Source organism: Nicotiana tomentosiformis, chromosome 1, assembly GCF_000390325.3.
Source record: "Nicotiana tomentosiformis chromosome 1, ASM39032v3, whole genome shotgun sequence".
NCBI classification, from domain to species: Eukaryota; Viridiplantae; Streptophyta; class Magnoliopsida; order Solanales; family Solanaceae; genus Nicotiana; species Nicotiana tomentosiformis.
Window position 1 is genome coordinate 121,363,097 of NC_090812.1, and position 16,958 is coordinate 121,380,054.

The 16,958-nt window shown below is 39.0% G+C and overlaps 1 protein-coding gene across 1 annotated transcript; it reads right to left on the minus strand.

The window, feature by feature from the left end:
• Positions 1–7,633: 7,633 nt before the first annotated feature.
• On the minus strand, positions 7,634–9,592 carry LOC104095918 (uncharacterized protein At5g48480). The gene is made up of 2 exons (XM_009602165.4): positions 9,211–9,592; positions 7,634–8,078 (listed from the first exon to the last, which is right to left on the minus strand). The coding sequence occupies exons 1-2, from the start codon at positions 9,492–9,494 to the stop codon at positions 7,874–7,876; spliced, it is 489 nt and encodes a 162-aa protein (XP_009600460.1). The 5' UTR covers positions 9,495–9,592; the 3' UTR covers positions 7,634–7,873.
• Positions 9,593–16,958: the final 7,366 nt, after the last annotated feature.

A 16,958-nucleotide genomic window follows, 5' to 3' on the forward strand; every position in this document is an offset into this window, starting at 1 on the left:
CCATATGGATCTGTGTAGACCTATGAGGGTGCCAAGTAGAGGAGGAAAGAAGTACATTTTTTGTTATAGTGGACGACTATTCTAGATTCACCTGGACCTTGTTCCTCAGAAACAAGGATGAAACTTTTCCAATGTTTGTTGCGTTTGTGAAGATGAGCCATAATATTGTGTGTATAAAATCTGATCACGGCATAGAGTTTGACAATGCAAAATTCGATGAATTTTGTGCTGAAAATGGCATAAGCCACAATTTTTCAGCTCCAAGAACACCTCAACAAAATGGTATTGTAGAGAGGAAAAATAGAACTCTTGAAGACATAGCAAGGACAATGTTGATTGATAGTGGTGTTGAAAAAACCTTCTAGGCAGAAGCAGTTAACACTGCTTGCTACTTGGTGAACAGGTGCATGATCATGTCCCTCCTGAACAAAACCCCGTATGAGCTGTTGAACGGGAGGAAACCCAAGCTAACATATTTAAGGACATTTGGATGCAAATGCTTTGTCCTCAAAAATGGCAAAGAAGCACTCGTAAAATTTGATGCCAAAAGTGATGAAGGAATTTTCTGGGATATTCATCACAAAGCAAAGCCTACAAAGTATACAGCAAAAGAACTCAATGTGTTGAGGAAAGAATGCATGTGATCTTTGATAAATCATACCACCTGTGTGGAAAAGATTCACATGATAAGATCGATCAAGACGGAGAGCAGTCAATGGTTCCTGGAGAAGTCATTGATATGGAAAATGGAAAGGCCGATATGATGAGTCACGTCAAGGAATCAAAGGAAAATGGTGCAGTTGTGTCTCCAACAGATGCAGAGGAACATGGTCCCTCAATCATAATAACTAAAGTTGAGAATAGAGTTGTTGATGATGTGAAAGGAACCCCAGATGTTGAGCTGAGAAACGGGACTCATGTCAACAATGGATCACATTCAGAAGAACTTGGATGCTCTCACAATGAGATTCAAGTATCTAACTGGAAGCACAAAATTTCACACCCTCTTCAAAATGTGATCACTCTTCTCAACTCAGGGATTCAAACTAGATCAAAGTCAAGAAACTCACTTGCCTTCTGAGTCTTTCTTTCTCAAATTGAGCATAAAAATATCAAGGAAGCATTGAAAGATGCTGACTGGATTACTACTATGCAAGATGAACATCATCAATTTGAGAGAAACAACGTATGGCACCTGGTTCCTCGACCTGCTGACAGAACTGTTATAGGAACCAGGTGGGCATTCAGAAACAAACTTGATGAATTTGGAAACACAATAAGGAATAAGACAAGCATAGTAGTTCAAGGCTCCAATCAAGAAAAAGGGATTGACTATGATGAAACTTTTTCTCTAGTTGCTCAAATGGAAGCCATCAAAATCCTCATTGCCTTTGCATCTCACATGGAATTCAAATTGTTCCAATTGGATGTTAAAAGTGTATTTCTGAATAGATATTTAAAAGAAGAAGTCTTTGTCAAGCAACCACCTAGCTTTGAATGTCATGAGTATCTTGAGCATGTATTTAAACTTGACAAAGCTTTATATGGGCTGAAACAGGCTTCTCGTGCTTTGTATGAAAGGTTGTCCAAATTCCTCCTAGAAAGTGGCTTTACAAGAGGAAAAATTGACAACACCCTATTTCTGAAGAAACGAGGGAAGAACCTGATCATTGTGCAGGTATATGTTGACAACATCATCTTTAGTGCAACAAATCACTGTGTGAAGAGTTTGCGAAGCTCATGGGTAGCGAGTTTGAAATGAGTATGATGGGGGAATTGAATTTGTTCTTGGGTCTGCAAGTTAAGCAAACTCCTAAGGGGACAATGATAAGTCAGCAAAAGTATATCAAAGAGCTTCTAAAGAGATTTGAGATGGAAAATTCAAAAATAATTGATATTCCTATTGCCACTGCCACTCGTCTGGACATGGATGAACATGGTTATCCTGTGAACGAAACCATGTACCGAGGTATCATTGGGTAACTCCGGTATCTCACAAAAAGTAGACCAGATATCGTATTCAGTGTAGGATTATGTGCTAAGTTTCAATCCAATCCAAAGGTATCTCATTTGAAGGCTGCCAAGAAAATTCTAAGATATCTCAAAGGAACACAGGACCTGGTTCTCTACTACCCTTCAGGTGATAATTTTGACTTGATTGGGTATGCTGACGTTGATTATGCTGGCTATCTCGTGGATAGAAAAAGCACCCTGGCATGGCACATTTTCTAGGATCATGTCTAATTTCATGGGGTACGAGGAAACAAAACTCAGTGGCTCTTTCAACTGTAGAAGCTAAATATGTGGCAGTTGCCTCTTGCTGTGCTCAATTGCTGTGGATCAAGCAGCAGTTGGAGGACTTTGGTGTATTTTCTGATTGTGTGCCATTACTATGTGATAACACCAGTACTCTCAACATGGCAAAGAATCCATTCTAGCACAAGAGAACGAAGAACATTGATGTGCGACATTATTTTCTCAAAGACTATGTGCATGAAGTTTTGCAGCATAGAAGACCAAAATTGCATATATATTCACCAAAGCATTGAGTAGAGAGCACTTTGAAAAGAATCGACTCGCTCTTGGGTTGATAAAGTCAAGTTGAGCACCTGGTCCCTCAATGATTGGCTATGAAAGAAATGAATAGGTAAAATAGCTAAAAAGTATTTTCTGGCAAGTTCTAACTCATTTCTATATCGTTATAGGTAGACACGCATGGCAATTACAGAGCAACCAGGAAGCTAGTGGCGCTGCATGTTGGTAAAAGGATGAGGCTCACATTTACAAAACTTGTCAGGGAACCTGGTTCCCTTGACACAGGTTAGTAGTTCCTTTGTACTCTCATACATAACTTTTTAACGGCTGAGAAAGTGCCACATCATTAAAATGTCAGTTTTTCATTGTAACCGGGTTTTCCCCTTCTTTAGAATCCAAGCGTCGTAACGATTCCTAATCGACCCGACTACCCAGAAAATTAATACCCATTCCTAACTGGTCCCTCGCCCTCTTTAAATAAACCCAGGCGTTGTCTATATCATCATTGTTCACATCAAAGGCCAAAATCTCCCTTTTTCTCTCAACAACCAAATACTCATTTTCTTTAATTTCTTACTACAAATCCCCACCATGTCTGAGAATCTAGAAGACCCAAATGCTCCTGGTATCGTCCCCAATGTGTCTTCATCTCACGAAGCACAGGCGATAGAGCCCAAGTCCCTATGCCACCAAGTCTAAGCCCCACACAAGATTCTCAACCACCCTCTGCTTCTTCTCCAGCCCAATCGAGTTCTGATTCTCATCGGAGTCACAAAACTCTGAACCCAAAGAGGTTTGTGGTTGTAACCTCTCTTTTTTCCTCGCCGGAAAAAATGACTGAGGGAGAAACAGTAGAGGGAGAAGAAAATCAGGAAGTCTCTAATCTGCAAGTAGAAGAAAACTCTAAGGCACAACAGAGTGTGGTTCGTAGTGGTGAAGAATCAATGTCGATTACCCCAAACCTTGACTTAAATGTTGCTAGTCCTACAGGTAATATTCTTCTGGTGCCTTCTGAATTTACTTTGGGGTTGCATGAACAAGAGGCCATAGAGAATATGTTGTTAATAGTTGTTGATGGGAGATTAGTTGGTGGTTATGAAGGTACTTCTGAAACCATTGGGTCTCAAGGGAGAAGATGATAGTTTACAAGTAAAGGATAGGGAACTGGTGCATGTTGAAAATCTGGCACCTGAAAGTATTACGGGGGAACCACATGAGGGACCTGATCCCTCAGCCCAAGAGGAGCCCTATGCTCCTACTTGGGATGAAACCCCTTGTTCTTCAAAAGAACCCCAGGTCAGTATCGATCCTGCTCCCTCACCTCATTTCGATGTTGAGCCATTAACCATTGTTGTTCCTGAGATGAGATCTCTTTCTGAGGAAGAGAATGAGGATAGTGAGGAAGATTATGACAATATCTCTGTTGCTAGTTTTATTGATGCTAGGAGTGGTAGGGCAAGTCTCAAAAAGCCCACTCCTAAAAGACCTACTACTAGGCTTCAAATAATCGGTTCTTAAGAAAAACAAAGAAGAAAAGAAGAAGAGGAGGTTGGTGAAGGGTGGAAAGATAGTGAATGAAGAGGTAGTACCTCCAGCACTTGTTATTGATGTTAATGACGAGGTGAATGAGGAACCTAGTTCCTTAATTCATAAGTCCTCTAAGAAACATACAGTTCCAAAATCTAGAAAAGAGTCATATGTGAGAATGATGGAGTTTAGCAATGTTGAAGTGGAAAAGTCTGGTGAAAAGGTGGCTGAGGAGTCTGGTAAGAAGGTGTCTGAGAAATCTGCAAAGAAAGGGAAAAGTGTGAGAAAACTGTGAAACGGAAGGCTGGTGCCAATGAGGAACCAGGTTCCTCCAAGAAGGCAAAGGTGGGTGTGGCCAAGGATGAAGGAAGAGAAAATCTGTGAGAAACTGGAAGGTGTTGTGGGGCAGAACATTTGCCCCTGATATTCTTGACATAACAGGGATGCGCCAACTGTTGATATTTGTGAATTTCAACAGTGGACATATTTTTTCACTACTGAGAGCCTTAAGGTGTTTGAGGTAGAGGTGTGCAGTTTCTATACTGATATGTTCACTGTAGAAGATGACAACATATGCCTGAAGGTGAATGGTGTTGATTTTGTGATGGATGAGATTGTGCTGGGAACAATTCTGGGAGTGCCTACTGGCGGAATATCATCCATTGAGGGAACTTGCTCTTCAAACTTCAGAAATGTCATTTTGAAGGATGATGCAGTACAGCAGGGGGAACGGGTACACAAGAAGGCCCTCCTTCCAGTGTACCAATTGTTGTTCGAGATGGTGAACAAGGTTTTGCTCCCTCGTGCAGAAAGGCGTTCCATTACGTCACGAGAAGACATGTTCCTCATGGAAGCACTGGATGCCTACTCCACTATATATCTGCCTGGCATTATGATTGAGCACATGAAGAGAGTGGCAGATTTAAGGATGGTAATCATGGGTTGCCTTACGTGTTTTTACTCACTAAGGTATTTGAGTTCTTCAAAGTCCCTTTGGGAAAGGCTACAATGGGTACTCGCAAGCAGACTTTCTCCAAGACCACCTTAGAAGAGTGTGAGTGCATCGATAAGAAAGGAGGGGTTGGCAGCAATTCCACTATCTCTCAACTGATTGAAGCTCAGAACATTGCTAATGAAGAGATAAGGAAGTTGAAGGCACGGAATATCATTCTTGAGGGACAACTTAGTCAGGCACAGAAGGCACCTGGTTCCAGTAGTACACAAGGCGCAGAGGTTGCCCGTCTGACCAAGGAAAATGCTGAACTCAGGAAATAGGTTGCTTAATGAGCAAGTGTCAGCAAATGCTCGAATGGATATTCTCCTTAGAACCCTTGCCTCTTCATCTCTGCCTCCCCCTTCCAGTGCTCCTTAAAAATTGTTCCCTTCCTAGTGTCCAGTTCAAGTTATTTGTCCTCTGTTTTGGTCTTTTGTTTTGATGTGTTTGGTGGCTGGTACTTTTTGTACTGTTTTATTTTGTGGATGGTTATGTAACAAATTGTACTTCTAATTATGTTCCCTGTTTATTTCCAAATTAATTGAGGGGGAGCAGGTTCAGGGGGAATACAGGAAATATTTATGGTACTCTGGTTCTTAGGGGGAACTTCAATTACAAGTTTGTGATCAAAAAGGGGGAAATTGATAGGTTATGTGTCCTGTTATGTTTTGATGATCTAACAAACTTAATGATAAGAACTAGATATGGAACTCATCCCACATCCTCAACGTGCTCAAGATCAATAAGTCTCAAGTCTGAGACATGTTCCAACACTCAGTCTAAGAGACAACAGAGAGAACAGATATACATCAGTTCCCTTGCTGACTGTACCAGTCAGCTCTCCACTGTTGTAAAGTGGTTGCAATTGTTCCTCTACACACACACACAACAGTGCAAACAATGCAGCAGTCACTTTATGGGGAATGCCCTTGTACCAAATATGCTTGCATCATTCAAGTGATGTCACTTGTGTAAGATTAACATGAAGCAAAGGAAAAACAAAATACTTGCACATTCCAGAATTCATCAAGCTTTCTCCCAAGTGTGTCGTGGACTTGCAAGTGATCTCCGGGCTTCAAGAACAAAGAACAACATAACGAAGGACCAGTTTCCAGCATTGTATCATCACATGTCCCTAGTTGTATTGTACCTTTGTTAGTGTGATTTAATTGTAATTCCTGCTTAGCTTAGCTAGAAGTATTGTGTAGGAAATAAATTGTAAAATCATAAACCTTGTGTTTGTATCTTGGCTAGAAGTATTGTGTAGGAAATAAATTGTAAAATCATAAACCTTGTGTTTGTATCTTGGCTAGAATTAGTCTGAGTTGTGAACTTTGTAATAGAGTTATTACAAAGAGGCTTATAATAGAGTTGTTACAAGTGAGGGAAGGATTAAGGTTTTAATTCCTAGGTTACAATAGGTTGTAATCTGATCTTGCTCGATAAGTGAAGTTGAAATCCTACAAGTGTATGTCATAGTTTTTAATCTCGTGAGTTGGGAGTTTTCGACATAAAACTCTGATGTGTCATTTACTTATATTTTTATGTGTGTTTCCGTGGGAACTGCCTGATTCTCTATACAGTTTGGTGGACCCACAGTTCCTATCATAGAAATAGAACGTTGAATCTTTCTATCAGATTGGACTATTTTGGCATCACAACCGTAAAACAGATGTCCTCTCCCCACTCCTCAGCTTTAATAATCCAGTGCCATTCACGTTAAGTTGTGCCATCGCAATTAAAAGATGGATTATGAAATGCAAAAACTTGGGTAAGTAGCTTTTGGCGGATAACACTTCTTTTCTCCGGATAACAAATTCAACAGTGGAAAAGATTATGATGGGAAATACAGATCTCTAACGCCGAAAGGGTAACTCTGCCCTATTCCTAGGACGCGTGTCGCATGCAAGGCCAAGTATTATACAGTAATGTATTAAAAAGACGAATTATCAATTGCGAAAAACTTGGGCACAGTAGTATTTGACATTTTGACTATATTATATTTATATAATAGAAGGATAAATAAAGCTAACAATAAATCTTTCTCCGGATTAAAAATTTACCAGTGAAAGATTATGACTCGAAATACTCGCAATCGCCAAAAGGGTAACTTCGCCTTTATACAGTATTTTAAAAGGTCTTTTATTCGTACTCTTTTAGGACGCGTGTCCGCATGCAATACCTGCCATAGTAGAGCGGTATGGTCACCTAGTCACCAACAGCCACCTGTAATTAACCACTGACCCATGCCTTGCTGCCACGACCAAGGAAACATTTCATTCGTTAAAGTCTCTCACACAGTTCTTAATATTAATTATTATAATCAAAGATGAAAAGATAACGTTTTAAAAGAACGACATTTAACTTCGAACGAGGAACGAGCAATAAAATCGCTACAACAGCATCTGATTCGCGTTGCCCCACCAACTAGAGACCAACTAGAGTGGCTGACAGTCGATAATAATACCTCTTTGCTTAATCAGTTTTTCAAGGCGAAATATATGGTTTTGATGATAACCCAGTATTTTAAAAGGACTGATTATCATAAGATAAAAAGCAGACTAGATGAGGTCAATATTCAGAAAACGTACTTGTAATTATATGCCAATAGAAGACAGCTGTGTCAGAGTTTAATGGTGTCCAACATTTTCACCGTTCAAAAGCAACAGATTCTGTTAAACTAAACCTGCCTAATTAACCTAATCCATCCACGCTTAACAGCGACATAAAAGTTTTTTCTACCCCCTAAATACCAAAAGAACCGGATTCCCCAACAAGCTGTCCTTAACAAAAAGTACTGAACTACTGATATTCATATCACTCGCACTTCTTGCTGGGAGAGCAGATGAGCCAGAGGTTGCCGTAGGGGTCCTTCAGCTTGCCGACGCGTCCACCGCAACAAGCCCCATCACCCTCGGCTATTTCACCCTCAGAGACAGCACCGGCAGTCACGGCCTTGGCCACAGCACCTTCCACATCCTCTGTCTCCAAGCAAAAAACGCATCCACTTGCAGTCTTGACACTGCCCAAAAATAACGAAACTATCATAACTAGCACAAGAAATCGGTAAACGGCAAAATAAATGATATTTTCCCATTTCTGAGTGGGAGCTATATATACAAATGCACTTAACTTCAACTTTAAAAGATCAAACTCCATAAGAAAACTGCATATTGAATGGGGTTATATGATGAGATTTCAAAATATTAGAAGTACTTTTAGAATGATTTTGACTTTGAATTTTGAATCCAATTTTTCTTAAATACAGACGGCGTAAGTTACTGAAATTGAAAAGCATGGGCATACACAGGATGGAATGGCCAAGTCATATACAGATCTCGAAAACTCAATAACCTCAAATCGAAAAGCAGAAAATTATCAAGTAATGATCGGACAAAAAACTTTGCGTCAATAGGCCCTGCCACGGAAAATCCATAAGCTAAAGACTCTAGAGCGTGATAAAACAAAATTCGACTTAAACTAGAACAGGAACAACTTCAGATAGAGAAGAAAAGTACACGGGGAAGACGATCATTGAGAAAAGACCAAAATAAGGAGACAAGTCTCCGGATAGAACAAAAAGAAGGAAAATGATATTATCTGATTCATCGTATGCTTGTACGGCAGTATTACTATTTAAAAAGAAAAAAGAGATTTTCAATTTTGTAAATTAAAAATATACCCTAAATTTTTAAAAGATTTTAATTAAATTTTAAATTTACATTAATAATATTACCCAGCTTTTTATATACAAATTTAATTTTAAAAAAAATAAGAAATTAATAACACGTAATGCTTTTTATAATACACACAGTTGACAAATATTTAGCTTAAAAAACCAGATAACATAAAAAGCTTAAATAAAGCAGCAAACAAAGTAGAGGTACTTTACAAAATACCGGACATAAAAGTGAAATAATAGAGAAAATCTCTACAGTGACAACATATTTCGTTGAACGTAAAACTTTTCAAACAACAAATGACGGAAGCATAACATATATAGCAACATCACAAAAAATGTAGATCATAAAAACACAAAAATAAAAATAAAAATCAATGTATCGCATCGTATAGCGTAGATCTAGACATAAAATAAAAAAAGAAAAGCAAGCCATTAACATGCAAAGAGAAAAGTAAAAGTCGAAAAAACGTACGGAGCAGAAGAGTCATCAGTGAGGTCGGAATCGGAAACAAGGAAAGTAGTGGAACCGAGTTTGAGTTCAGCAGAGAGGATGAGAGGAAGCTCCTGCTCGGCCTTCCTTTTTGGATGATTCACACGGTTCACTTCCTCAGCACCAAACGCAGCCTTGTAGAACTGTACGGCATCTCCAGCCTTAGGTGCCTCCACAATCAGCTGAGGCTTCATCGCCGTGAAGGTGACAGTCACATCCTTTGCTGCTCCGTTCTCGGCACCTCCATTCTGAACCTCTTCCGCCATTGAAACATAAAACCCTAAGAGAGAGAAAGTTAAGAAGAAGAACAGTCGAAAGAAGAGAGAGGAAATACTAAATGGAAAGGAGAAGTGGATAATTGTGCAGGTATGGTGGGGCATATATAGGAAGCGAAGAATCGTTTGTGCGCTTTACAAGGGTAAAGTGGGAATTAAAATAATTTCCTTCAACAAGTTTCACCTTGGTTTTCAAATATATTAACACATTTGCCATTGCCCGTTTTTGAAATTGGTTGGGTGAAAAGGATTAAATGAGAAGAAACTCTTAAATGAATGTAGTGATTTCTTTTTGTCCTTTTACGCAACGGCCATCGCTTAATTTGCTTTTAAGCCTTTTGGTGATTCGGGGTACAGAAAAGGATATATCACGTGTCAGCAACGTTACTGGGTCGTCGGTTTGCAAAAATCAGCGTGCATGCAATTTTCCTCGGCAGAAAATAATTTGCGACTTTTTAGAAACTCAACTTCTTTCCAAATACCATATATGTCCCTGTTCTGCTCGAGTAGAAAATGCCTTTGCTAAAAGGCTGGTTGGACACTTCGCTGCGTCCCTGTTGCACTCTGGCCATATTTCTTTCACAAGCCAAATGGTTGTGCATAAAATTACAGTATTTATTTAGGGGCTATTTATATGATAAATAATTTCTGTGTACCTCCATACTTTGTAGTTGATTTTCGATAGTAACCCCGCATATGAAGAGTTTATTAATACTACCAAATACCACACACACATGTATGTCTGCACGTGAAATTTTTACAAAAATCCAGCTCTCTTTCACTTGTATTGGTAAACGACACGGGGCTCGTCTGTGCAATGACACGTAGCGGGAATGGTACCTGAAAGCACGGAAGCTAAAGCCGGAAGAGTTGAAGAACCACGACCAGAATTATCCATTTGAATTCAGAACGAGAGTAACCGGAAAGGGGTTCAAGTGATTTGAAGTGCAGGGAGTTTCTGCGGTCCATTCTGCGGTCGCAGAACTGCCGCAGACTGAAGCAGAAGTCTGGGCAAATTTTTGGACCATTATACGGTCACATAATCATTTTGCGGACAGCATAACCCATCGCAGACCCAGCACAAAAATGTCCAGAGAAAAGTTCTGTGGCGCATTATGCGACAGCAGAATAGGTCTGCGGACCGCAGATCGGTCGCAGACCTGCCATTTCCGTTTTTGGGCATCACTTTCGCGGTCCATTCTGCGGACCGCATATCTGTTATGCGGTCCATTCTGCGACCGCAGACCTGAGTTCAGAGGGTCCATTTTCCTATTTTAATAACTCGACCTCATTTTGATAAATAGCCTTTGAGGCTTATTTTGAGTGATTACCTGATGATTTTAGAGATAGGTAAGAGCATTTTAGAGAGAGAAGGAGGAAACCTAACACTTTAATCATCCAATCTTGCACCAACCTTCAAGAATCAAGGAAATCAATCACTAGATTATCATTTATCCGGGTAAGTCTTACTCCTAAGCTTTCATGCAAGAGGTTATGAGTTCTAGTATATTGTGGGGGTTGGAAATAGGCCATGCATATGACAATAGATTGTAGTATGTGGGATTAATGAACCATTTTGGTTAGTTTCTTGTTGAAATTGGTTGAGGGAGGAAGGGATTACCATTATAGAGCCTTGTAGTCTATTTTGCATACTAGGTGTTTGACCAAATTCCTAAGAGAGTTACACCATGTGAATCCTTCTAATTATTATCCGATTTTCGCTATCTTCCTATAGATTATTATTGCTAGAAGTGTTAGGACGTTGTAGTAACTTAAGGAAAGCTCAAACAAGGTATGTTGGCTAAACTCCTCTTTTAGAATTGAACCCCACAATGACCTTGTAAGTCCCGTGTTGCTCATTATAAATTGATTATTCCGAATAAGCCTTGTGTCAAAAGATATATGCATTTAACTTGTATTCCAAACGTTCTTCTTTGTTGAGTTACTATTTGAGAAGGTGATTAAACATGGGATGTGTGTTAATATGTTATGATTTGAAACGTGATTCTAATGAAAACTAGCATGTCGAATTGTGTAAGAAATCACATGTGCCTAAGACCCTTTATTTGATTAGTTGCTCAAATGTGTATTTAAAGTGTTGAGTAGAAAAGCCTTGTTGTTGATAATCTATAAGGATGCTTAAAAGTAAAAGAAGTGGGTTGGAGATATAAAGTGTGGCTAACGTGCCAAGAATAAAAGTTATAATTGTGGCCAATGATGGCGAGGAAATGAAATGATGTGAGAAAGGTTATGAAATAGGCCTTGATTCAACTTCGAAAATGGATTTTTTCTATAGGCTTATGTACCCAAGTTATGCCCAAATGTGATTGTATTAACTAATGTTATGCTTTGTAAGTACTGTCAATGTGTTTTAAGCTCTTATAACTTCATGAGTTGAAATTATGTATTGCCCTTTTGGGGGAAAAGTATTTCAAGAATAAATAATGTGTTACTCATTTATGATTTTAACTTGTGCTTCGATTGCCAACCATTTTACTCCATTTCTTGGAAAGGAATACATTGTGTTTAAAGTCTTCATTACTAATGAACTTATAATTGTGATTTTCGGAATATTCTATATGTTGATGTTTATGTCGATGATCCTTGAAAGTAAAGAAATGAAAGTGTGGAATATAGGATACGGCCATCGTACCCCGGGATGAGGAATCATAAATATGGCCAAGAGAGCCAATGAAATTATAATGATGTTGTGAATGGTTGAAGGTACTAACGAGGCTATATATAGTGTGAAAGGTAATGAGGTGAATATAAAATATATCTGTGCTTTTGTTTCCCTTGTGTACAAACCAAAAATATTTTTGGGAGTATCATTAGCAAACCGAGGAAGGGTGGGTCATAAAGCCCATGCCCGAAACTACTCGTGCCGGTGTAGGGGTGGATTGAGATTATTCCCCTTGTTTGGGATGAGATTAAAATATTGATGTGATTGTAGTTATTCCCCTTAATTGGGATGAGGTTGATATTAGTTGTGAATTGGAAAGTCAACCCACACGGCACATGTGGGAAGGCGGCCTAGCCGATGGGTGAAGATCGGACGCCAGGTTGCGCACATGGTAGTACTACTCTTGGTAACACCTTTCTTTCGCGCCACATGTCAAACCACATTATTCGTGGGGAGATGGCCTAGACGATCGGGCGTGATCGGATTCCGTGCTAAAAATACTGTGGTATATCGGTGCTACTGATCTCCCAATCAAAAATATATAATAATTTTTCGTATGTTGAAAATTGTTGTGTTGTAACTTGATATTTGGATATCATTGATTGTTATTTGTTGCTCCATGGTGCTTCCCCTTCTGTTATTGGCGTTCTATTTTGAAAGAGAACATTTATCTTTACATATTAGTACTATTCTACATGTACTAACGTTACTTTTGCCGGGGGCGCTGCGTCTTCTATGGATGCAGGTGGTTCATCAGCGGACACCTTTGGTCCTCATTAGCAGTAACTCTCTATTCAGCATGTTTTGGTGAGCCCTACTTTATTCCGGGCTTTATGTCATTTGACGTTGTATTTTGTGCTTTGAGGTATAGCCGGGGCCTTGTCGCCGGGACTTCCATTCTTCACTTCTGTTGTACTTAGAGGCTCCGTAAACAGATTGTAAGTGGTATTCGATGTTAGAAATTAAACTAGAAATGTTGATATTTGGCAAACATATTTTTCATTACATCTATAGACTTGTAATATTTTAGGAATCATAAATGAATATCCTTTGAGTAATGGAAAAAGAATAAGGAATACTTGATTTTTCTCATATCTATCACTTTTATTGATTCTTATATTGTTAATGGGTAAGGTTATGTAGAAGGCATCTAGCAAGCTTGCTCGGTCGGGGTATCTCGGTTGAGCGTCGGACGCGCTCCCGGAGTCAGGGCGTGGCACAACATTCTATTCAATAAGAATTTCTCTCTTATGCTCCTTAATTTCGTTCTAATTACCTTTATCATTTATTATTTCATTCAAGTACTTTATATTATTCTGATTGCTAGAGGCCTAATAATACAAATTTAATTGTTGTCCTAAAATCGATTTTTAGGTTAGATAGCTTGGAGCCTATTATGAGACCCTAACAATTGAGCACTTGATTTAAAGTTTCATCAATTCTTCCAAATTTTTTGTTATTCTTTCTCGTTGATTATTTATTTAAAATATACCATATTTGGAGTCAATAACCAGCTAGTGGACCCAACAACTCAGCTAATTGATCAAACCGAAGGTATATGAATCCCAAATGATCAAACTCTCAAAACTTCACCATCATGTTCAAGGGAAAATTCCCCATCAAGATATGCTAGCATGGGCGGTGAATGAATTGGGTTAGAGGAAACAATGAAAAGTTTTATGACTCAACAATAGCAGTTGAATGCTCAAATCAAAGAGGCGTTAAGGGTTTTAACGGGTGGTGCAACAGCCGCAACACCAACTATACCAATGAGAGCACATCTCGACACAGAAACCCCCAACTCCAAATTGAGGAATATGGGGACATGGGGACTTCCATATGACACTGAAGCTGGAGGCTCAGGTATAACCGAAAACTCCTTATTATAAAATTTAATTCTAACCTTGCAACAACCGGTCAAAGAAGAGAACAGGCGGATTGAAAATTATAGGAGTTCCACCAATTATTAAGGGAATTGATATGAATGAGTATTCTCAATAGCTATGGAAGGTAAGTGCTGCCCTGCTGCCAATTCCAAAAAACATTAAGATCTTGGATGTTCCCGAGTATGACGGAACTTCGGATATGCGTAACCTTGTCAAGGCATACACAACCGGAATCAAGGGGAATGATCTCACGAAATGGTTAATCGAATATGTGCTATTCAAAAAGTTTAGAGAGATCCTAACCAAAGGAGCTTTAATATGGTACGCCTATTTACCTAAAAATTCAATTAGTTTATTTGTCGAAGTTATGTATGCATTTATCAAAGTGCACTCCGAAGCATAAAAGGTGGTGAAATGCAAGAAGGACATTTTTAAAATCCAACAAGAAAGCATGGAATTTCTTCGGAACTTTATAGATCGGTTTCAGAAGGAATGATGTTACTCCATATTGTACCAAATAATGGGAGGCCTTTATAAGGAACTTGAACAAAAAGAGTTCGAAAGCCACAAGGATACTAAAAAATAGACTTCAAGAATCTCCACCAAAGACATGGACCGATGTACCTTAGGTATAGTACCAAAATTTCAAAAATATAAAGTAGACTCCCTTATTCCCAGGTTCGAAAGAAAAGATACAAGGGAGTATGGTCAAAGGTTGGATACGTTTCGTAGATGAGAAGATTCCACACACAAAGATACCAGTTGAAGCCCCATGAGAAGAACTACCACATTCATGATTTAAAGTTGGCAGTCATTATCTATGCATTGAAGATTTAGAGGCATTATCTCTACGACGTTTCTTGTGAGGTGTTTAAAAATTATCAGAGTCTACAGCACTTGTTCAAGCAAAAGAATCTAAACTTGAGGCAGCGGAGATGGTTGGAGTTGTTAAAAAACTATGATATTATAATTTTGTATCATTCCGGGAAGGCCAATATAGTAGTTGATGCCTTGAGTAGAAAGGTGGTGAGTATCGTTAGCCTTGCATATATTCCTGTTGGTGAGAGACTGCTTGCATTATATGTTCAGGCCTTGCCAATCAGTTCGTGAGATTAGATGTTTCAGAGCCTAGACGAGTTCTCACCCAATCAACAAGTCGTGAAGTTCTCTCGTCCGATATTTACCCATAGTTATGGTCATGTACTTTGAGTATTTTTTATTGATACACATGTGTTTGTTGATTGTGAGCATTGTGGCTCGAAGGATATTCCATGCAGATCGGTATGTCTGGATCGGGCTCCTTGATGTATCAGAGTTATGTTAGGATATAATTTTTTGAGCTTATTTCATGTATTTTTCTTCTCCCATTTGGGATGGCAGCATAGCATTATGCCTTGGCGGTTGTAGCTGCAGATCTTGTTGGGTAGTTCTCTTATTTGGTTCTCCTCCTATCTTTGGTTATATTCGAGTTGTTGCATGTTGGGTACGGATTGTATCGTATGCAGCTCTAGGTGGAATTTATTGTGGCTTGTCGGTCGAGCAGCTTGTATTGGGTGAAATGAGGTTATTTGAACTAGAATTAGTACAATCGATTTTGGATAAAGTATGTTGGAGGGAGAATGTCATTAGTCGGTTCAGAATATACCGCAGACAGAAAAAACGCGACTAAGGTGCTATAAACAACTCCACACCCTAAGAGCCATCTCGCTCAAATTTCGCCGCAAGGCCTAAACAGAATCACATCATGCGTATGAATAGTAAAGTAATCTCGCAACCCATCGTAGCATAAAAAAGACACACATGAAATAAATTAGAACATGAATAACATCCATTCTGCCCAATGACACACCCATAGTAATTGCTACGCAAGAGGAAGTAAACCATGTCCGATGTAGAATACACATTCTTATTAGGTTCACCGATGGCCCTCCAAAAATCAATTTTGATCATCCTAAAATAATAAATAACCTTCCAAAAGTCTACAGTACCCTATCCATAACATGTACAATCAAACTGTCCAACCCTTAACATACCTTTATAGTCTGTAACTAAGAAATAGTCTGCCTCTGAGAACGTCCAGTCTCTAAACCATAATAATACACGAATCTCTATATCTAGTCTCCAACTCTCCCGCTCAAATGACTGATATACCACTCATACACAAGTACCTCATGAGAAGTACTCACATACATCTTCCATACCATGCATCAAAAGCTAATCATCAACAATCACCAACCACGCGATTTTTATAGTACGATTCAAGCATCGGCAAATCTATACACAATGCGTGTTCTACGATATACAATAACTATCTAGAACATAAAATAGACAAAATATAGTAATGGATAGGGAGAGGGTTCCGTGTACTGCAAATCGTAACATAGAGCAGCTCACCACAAAGTCTCCTTAGCAGCTCCACATACGCGCCTGTATGACAATCAATTATACTTGTCATAATACCTGCACAATTAGTGCAGAGTTATAGTATGAGTACGTAATCAATGCGTACCCAGTAAGTATCTAGCCTAAACTTGAAGAAGTAGCGGTGAGGAGTCTATATCGACACTTATTAGTGGTCCAATAATCAAAGTACAATAAATTTAGACAAGTATGAAGCATAGCAAATAAAAGTAATTAAAACAGATATATGCGTACAGTACAATCCTCAACAGAAGAGTCAATACGAAATCCTCAAATACCGAATACTACATCGAATGGAATATAAATGACCAATATCAGGAGTAAAGGGCAGCCCGGTGTACTAAGTTCCCGTTATGTACGGTGTCCTGAAAAGAGTAAACGTCAAAAAATCTGAGTCAGGATACTCAATTATGCATTGACTCCCTATCGAAATATTATGCACAATTCTGCCGAGGCGAACGACCC

What these genes read in the sequence shown, in the direction of transcription:
- LOC104095918 (XM_009602165.4), bottom strand. Translation starts at nt 9,494, where the DNA reads ATGGCGGAAGAGGTTCAGAATGGAGGTGCCGAGAACGGAGCAGCAAAG. An exon ending in ACTGATGACTCTTCTGCTCC is followed by an intron (nt 8,079 to 9,210) that starts GTACGTTTTTTC and finishes ATTTTTGGGCAG; the next exon opens with TGTCAAGACTGCAAGTGGAT.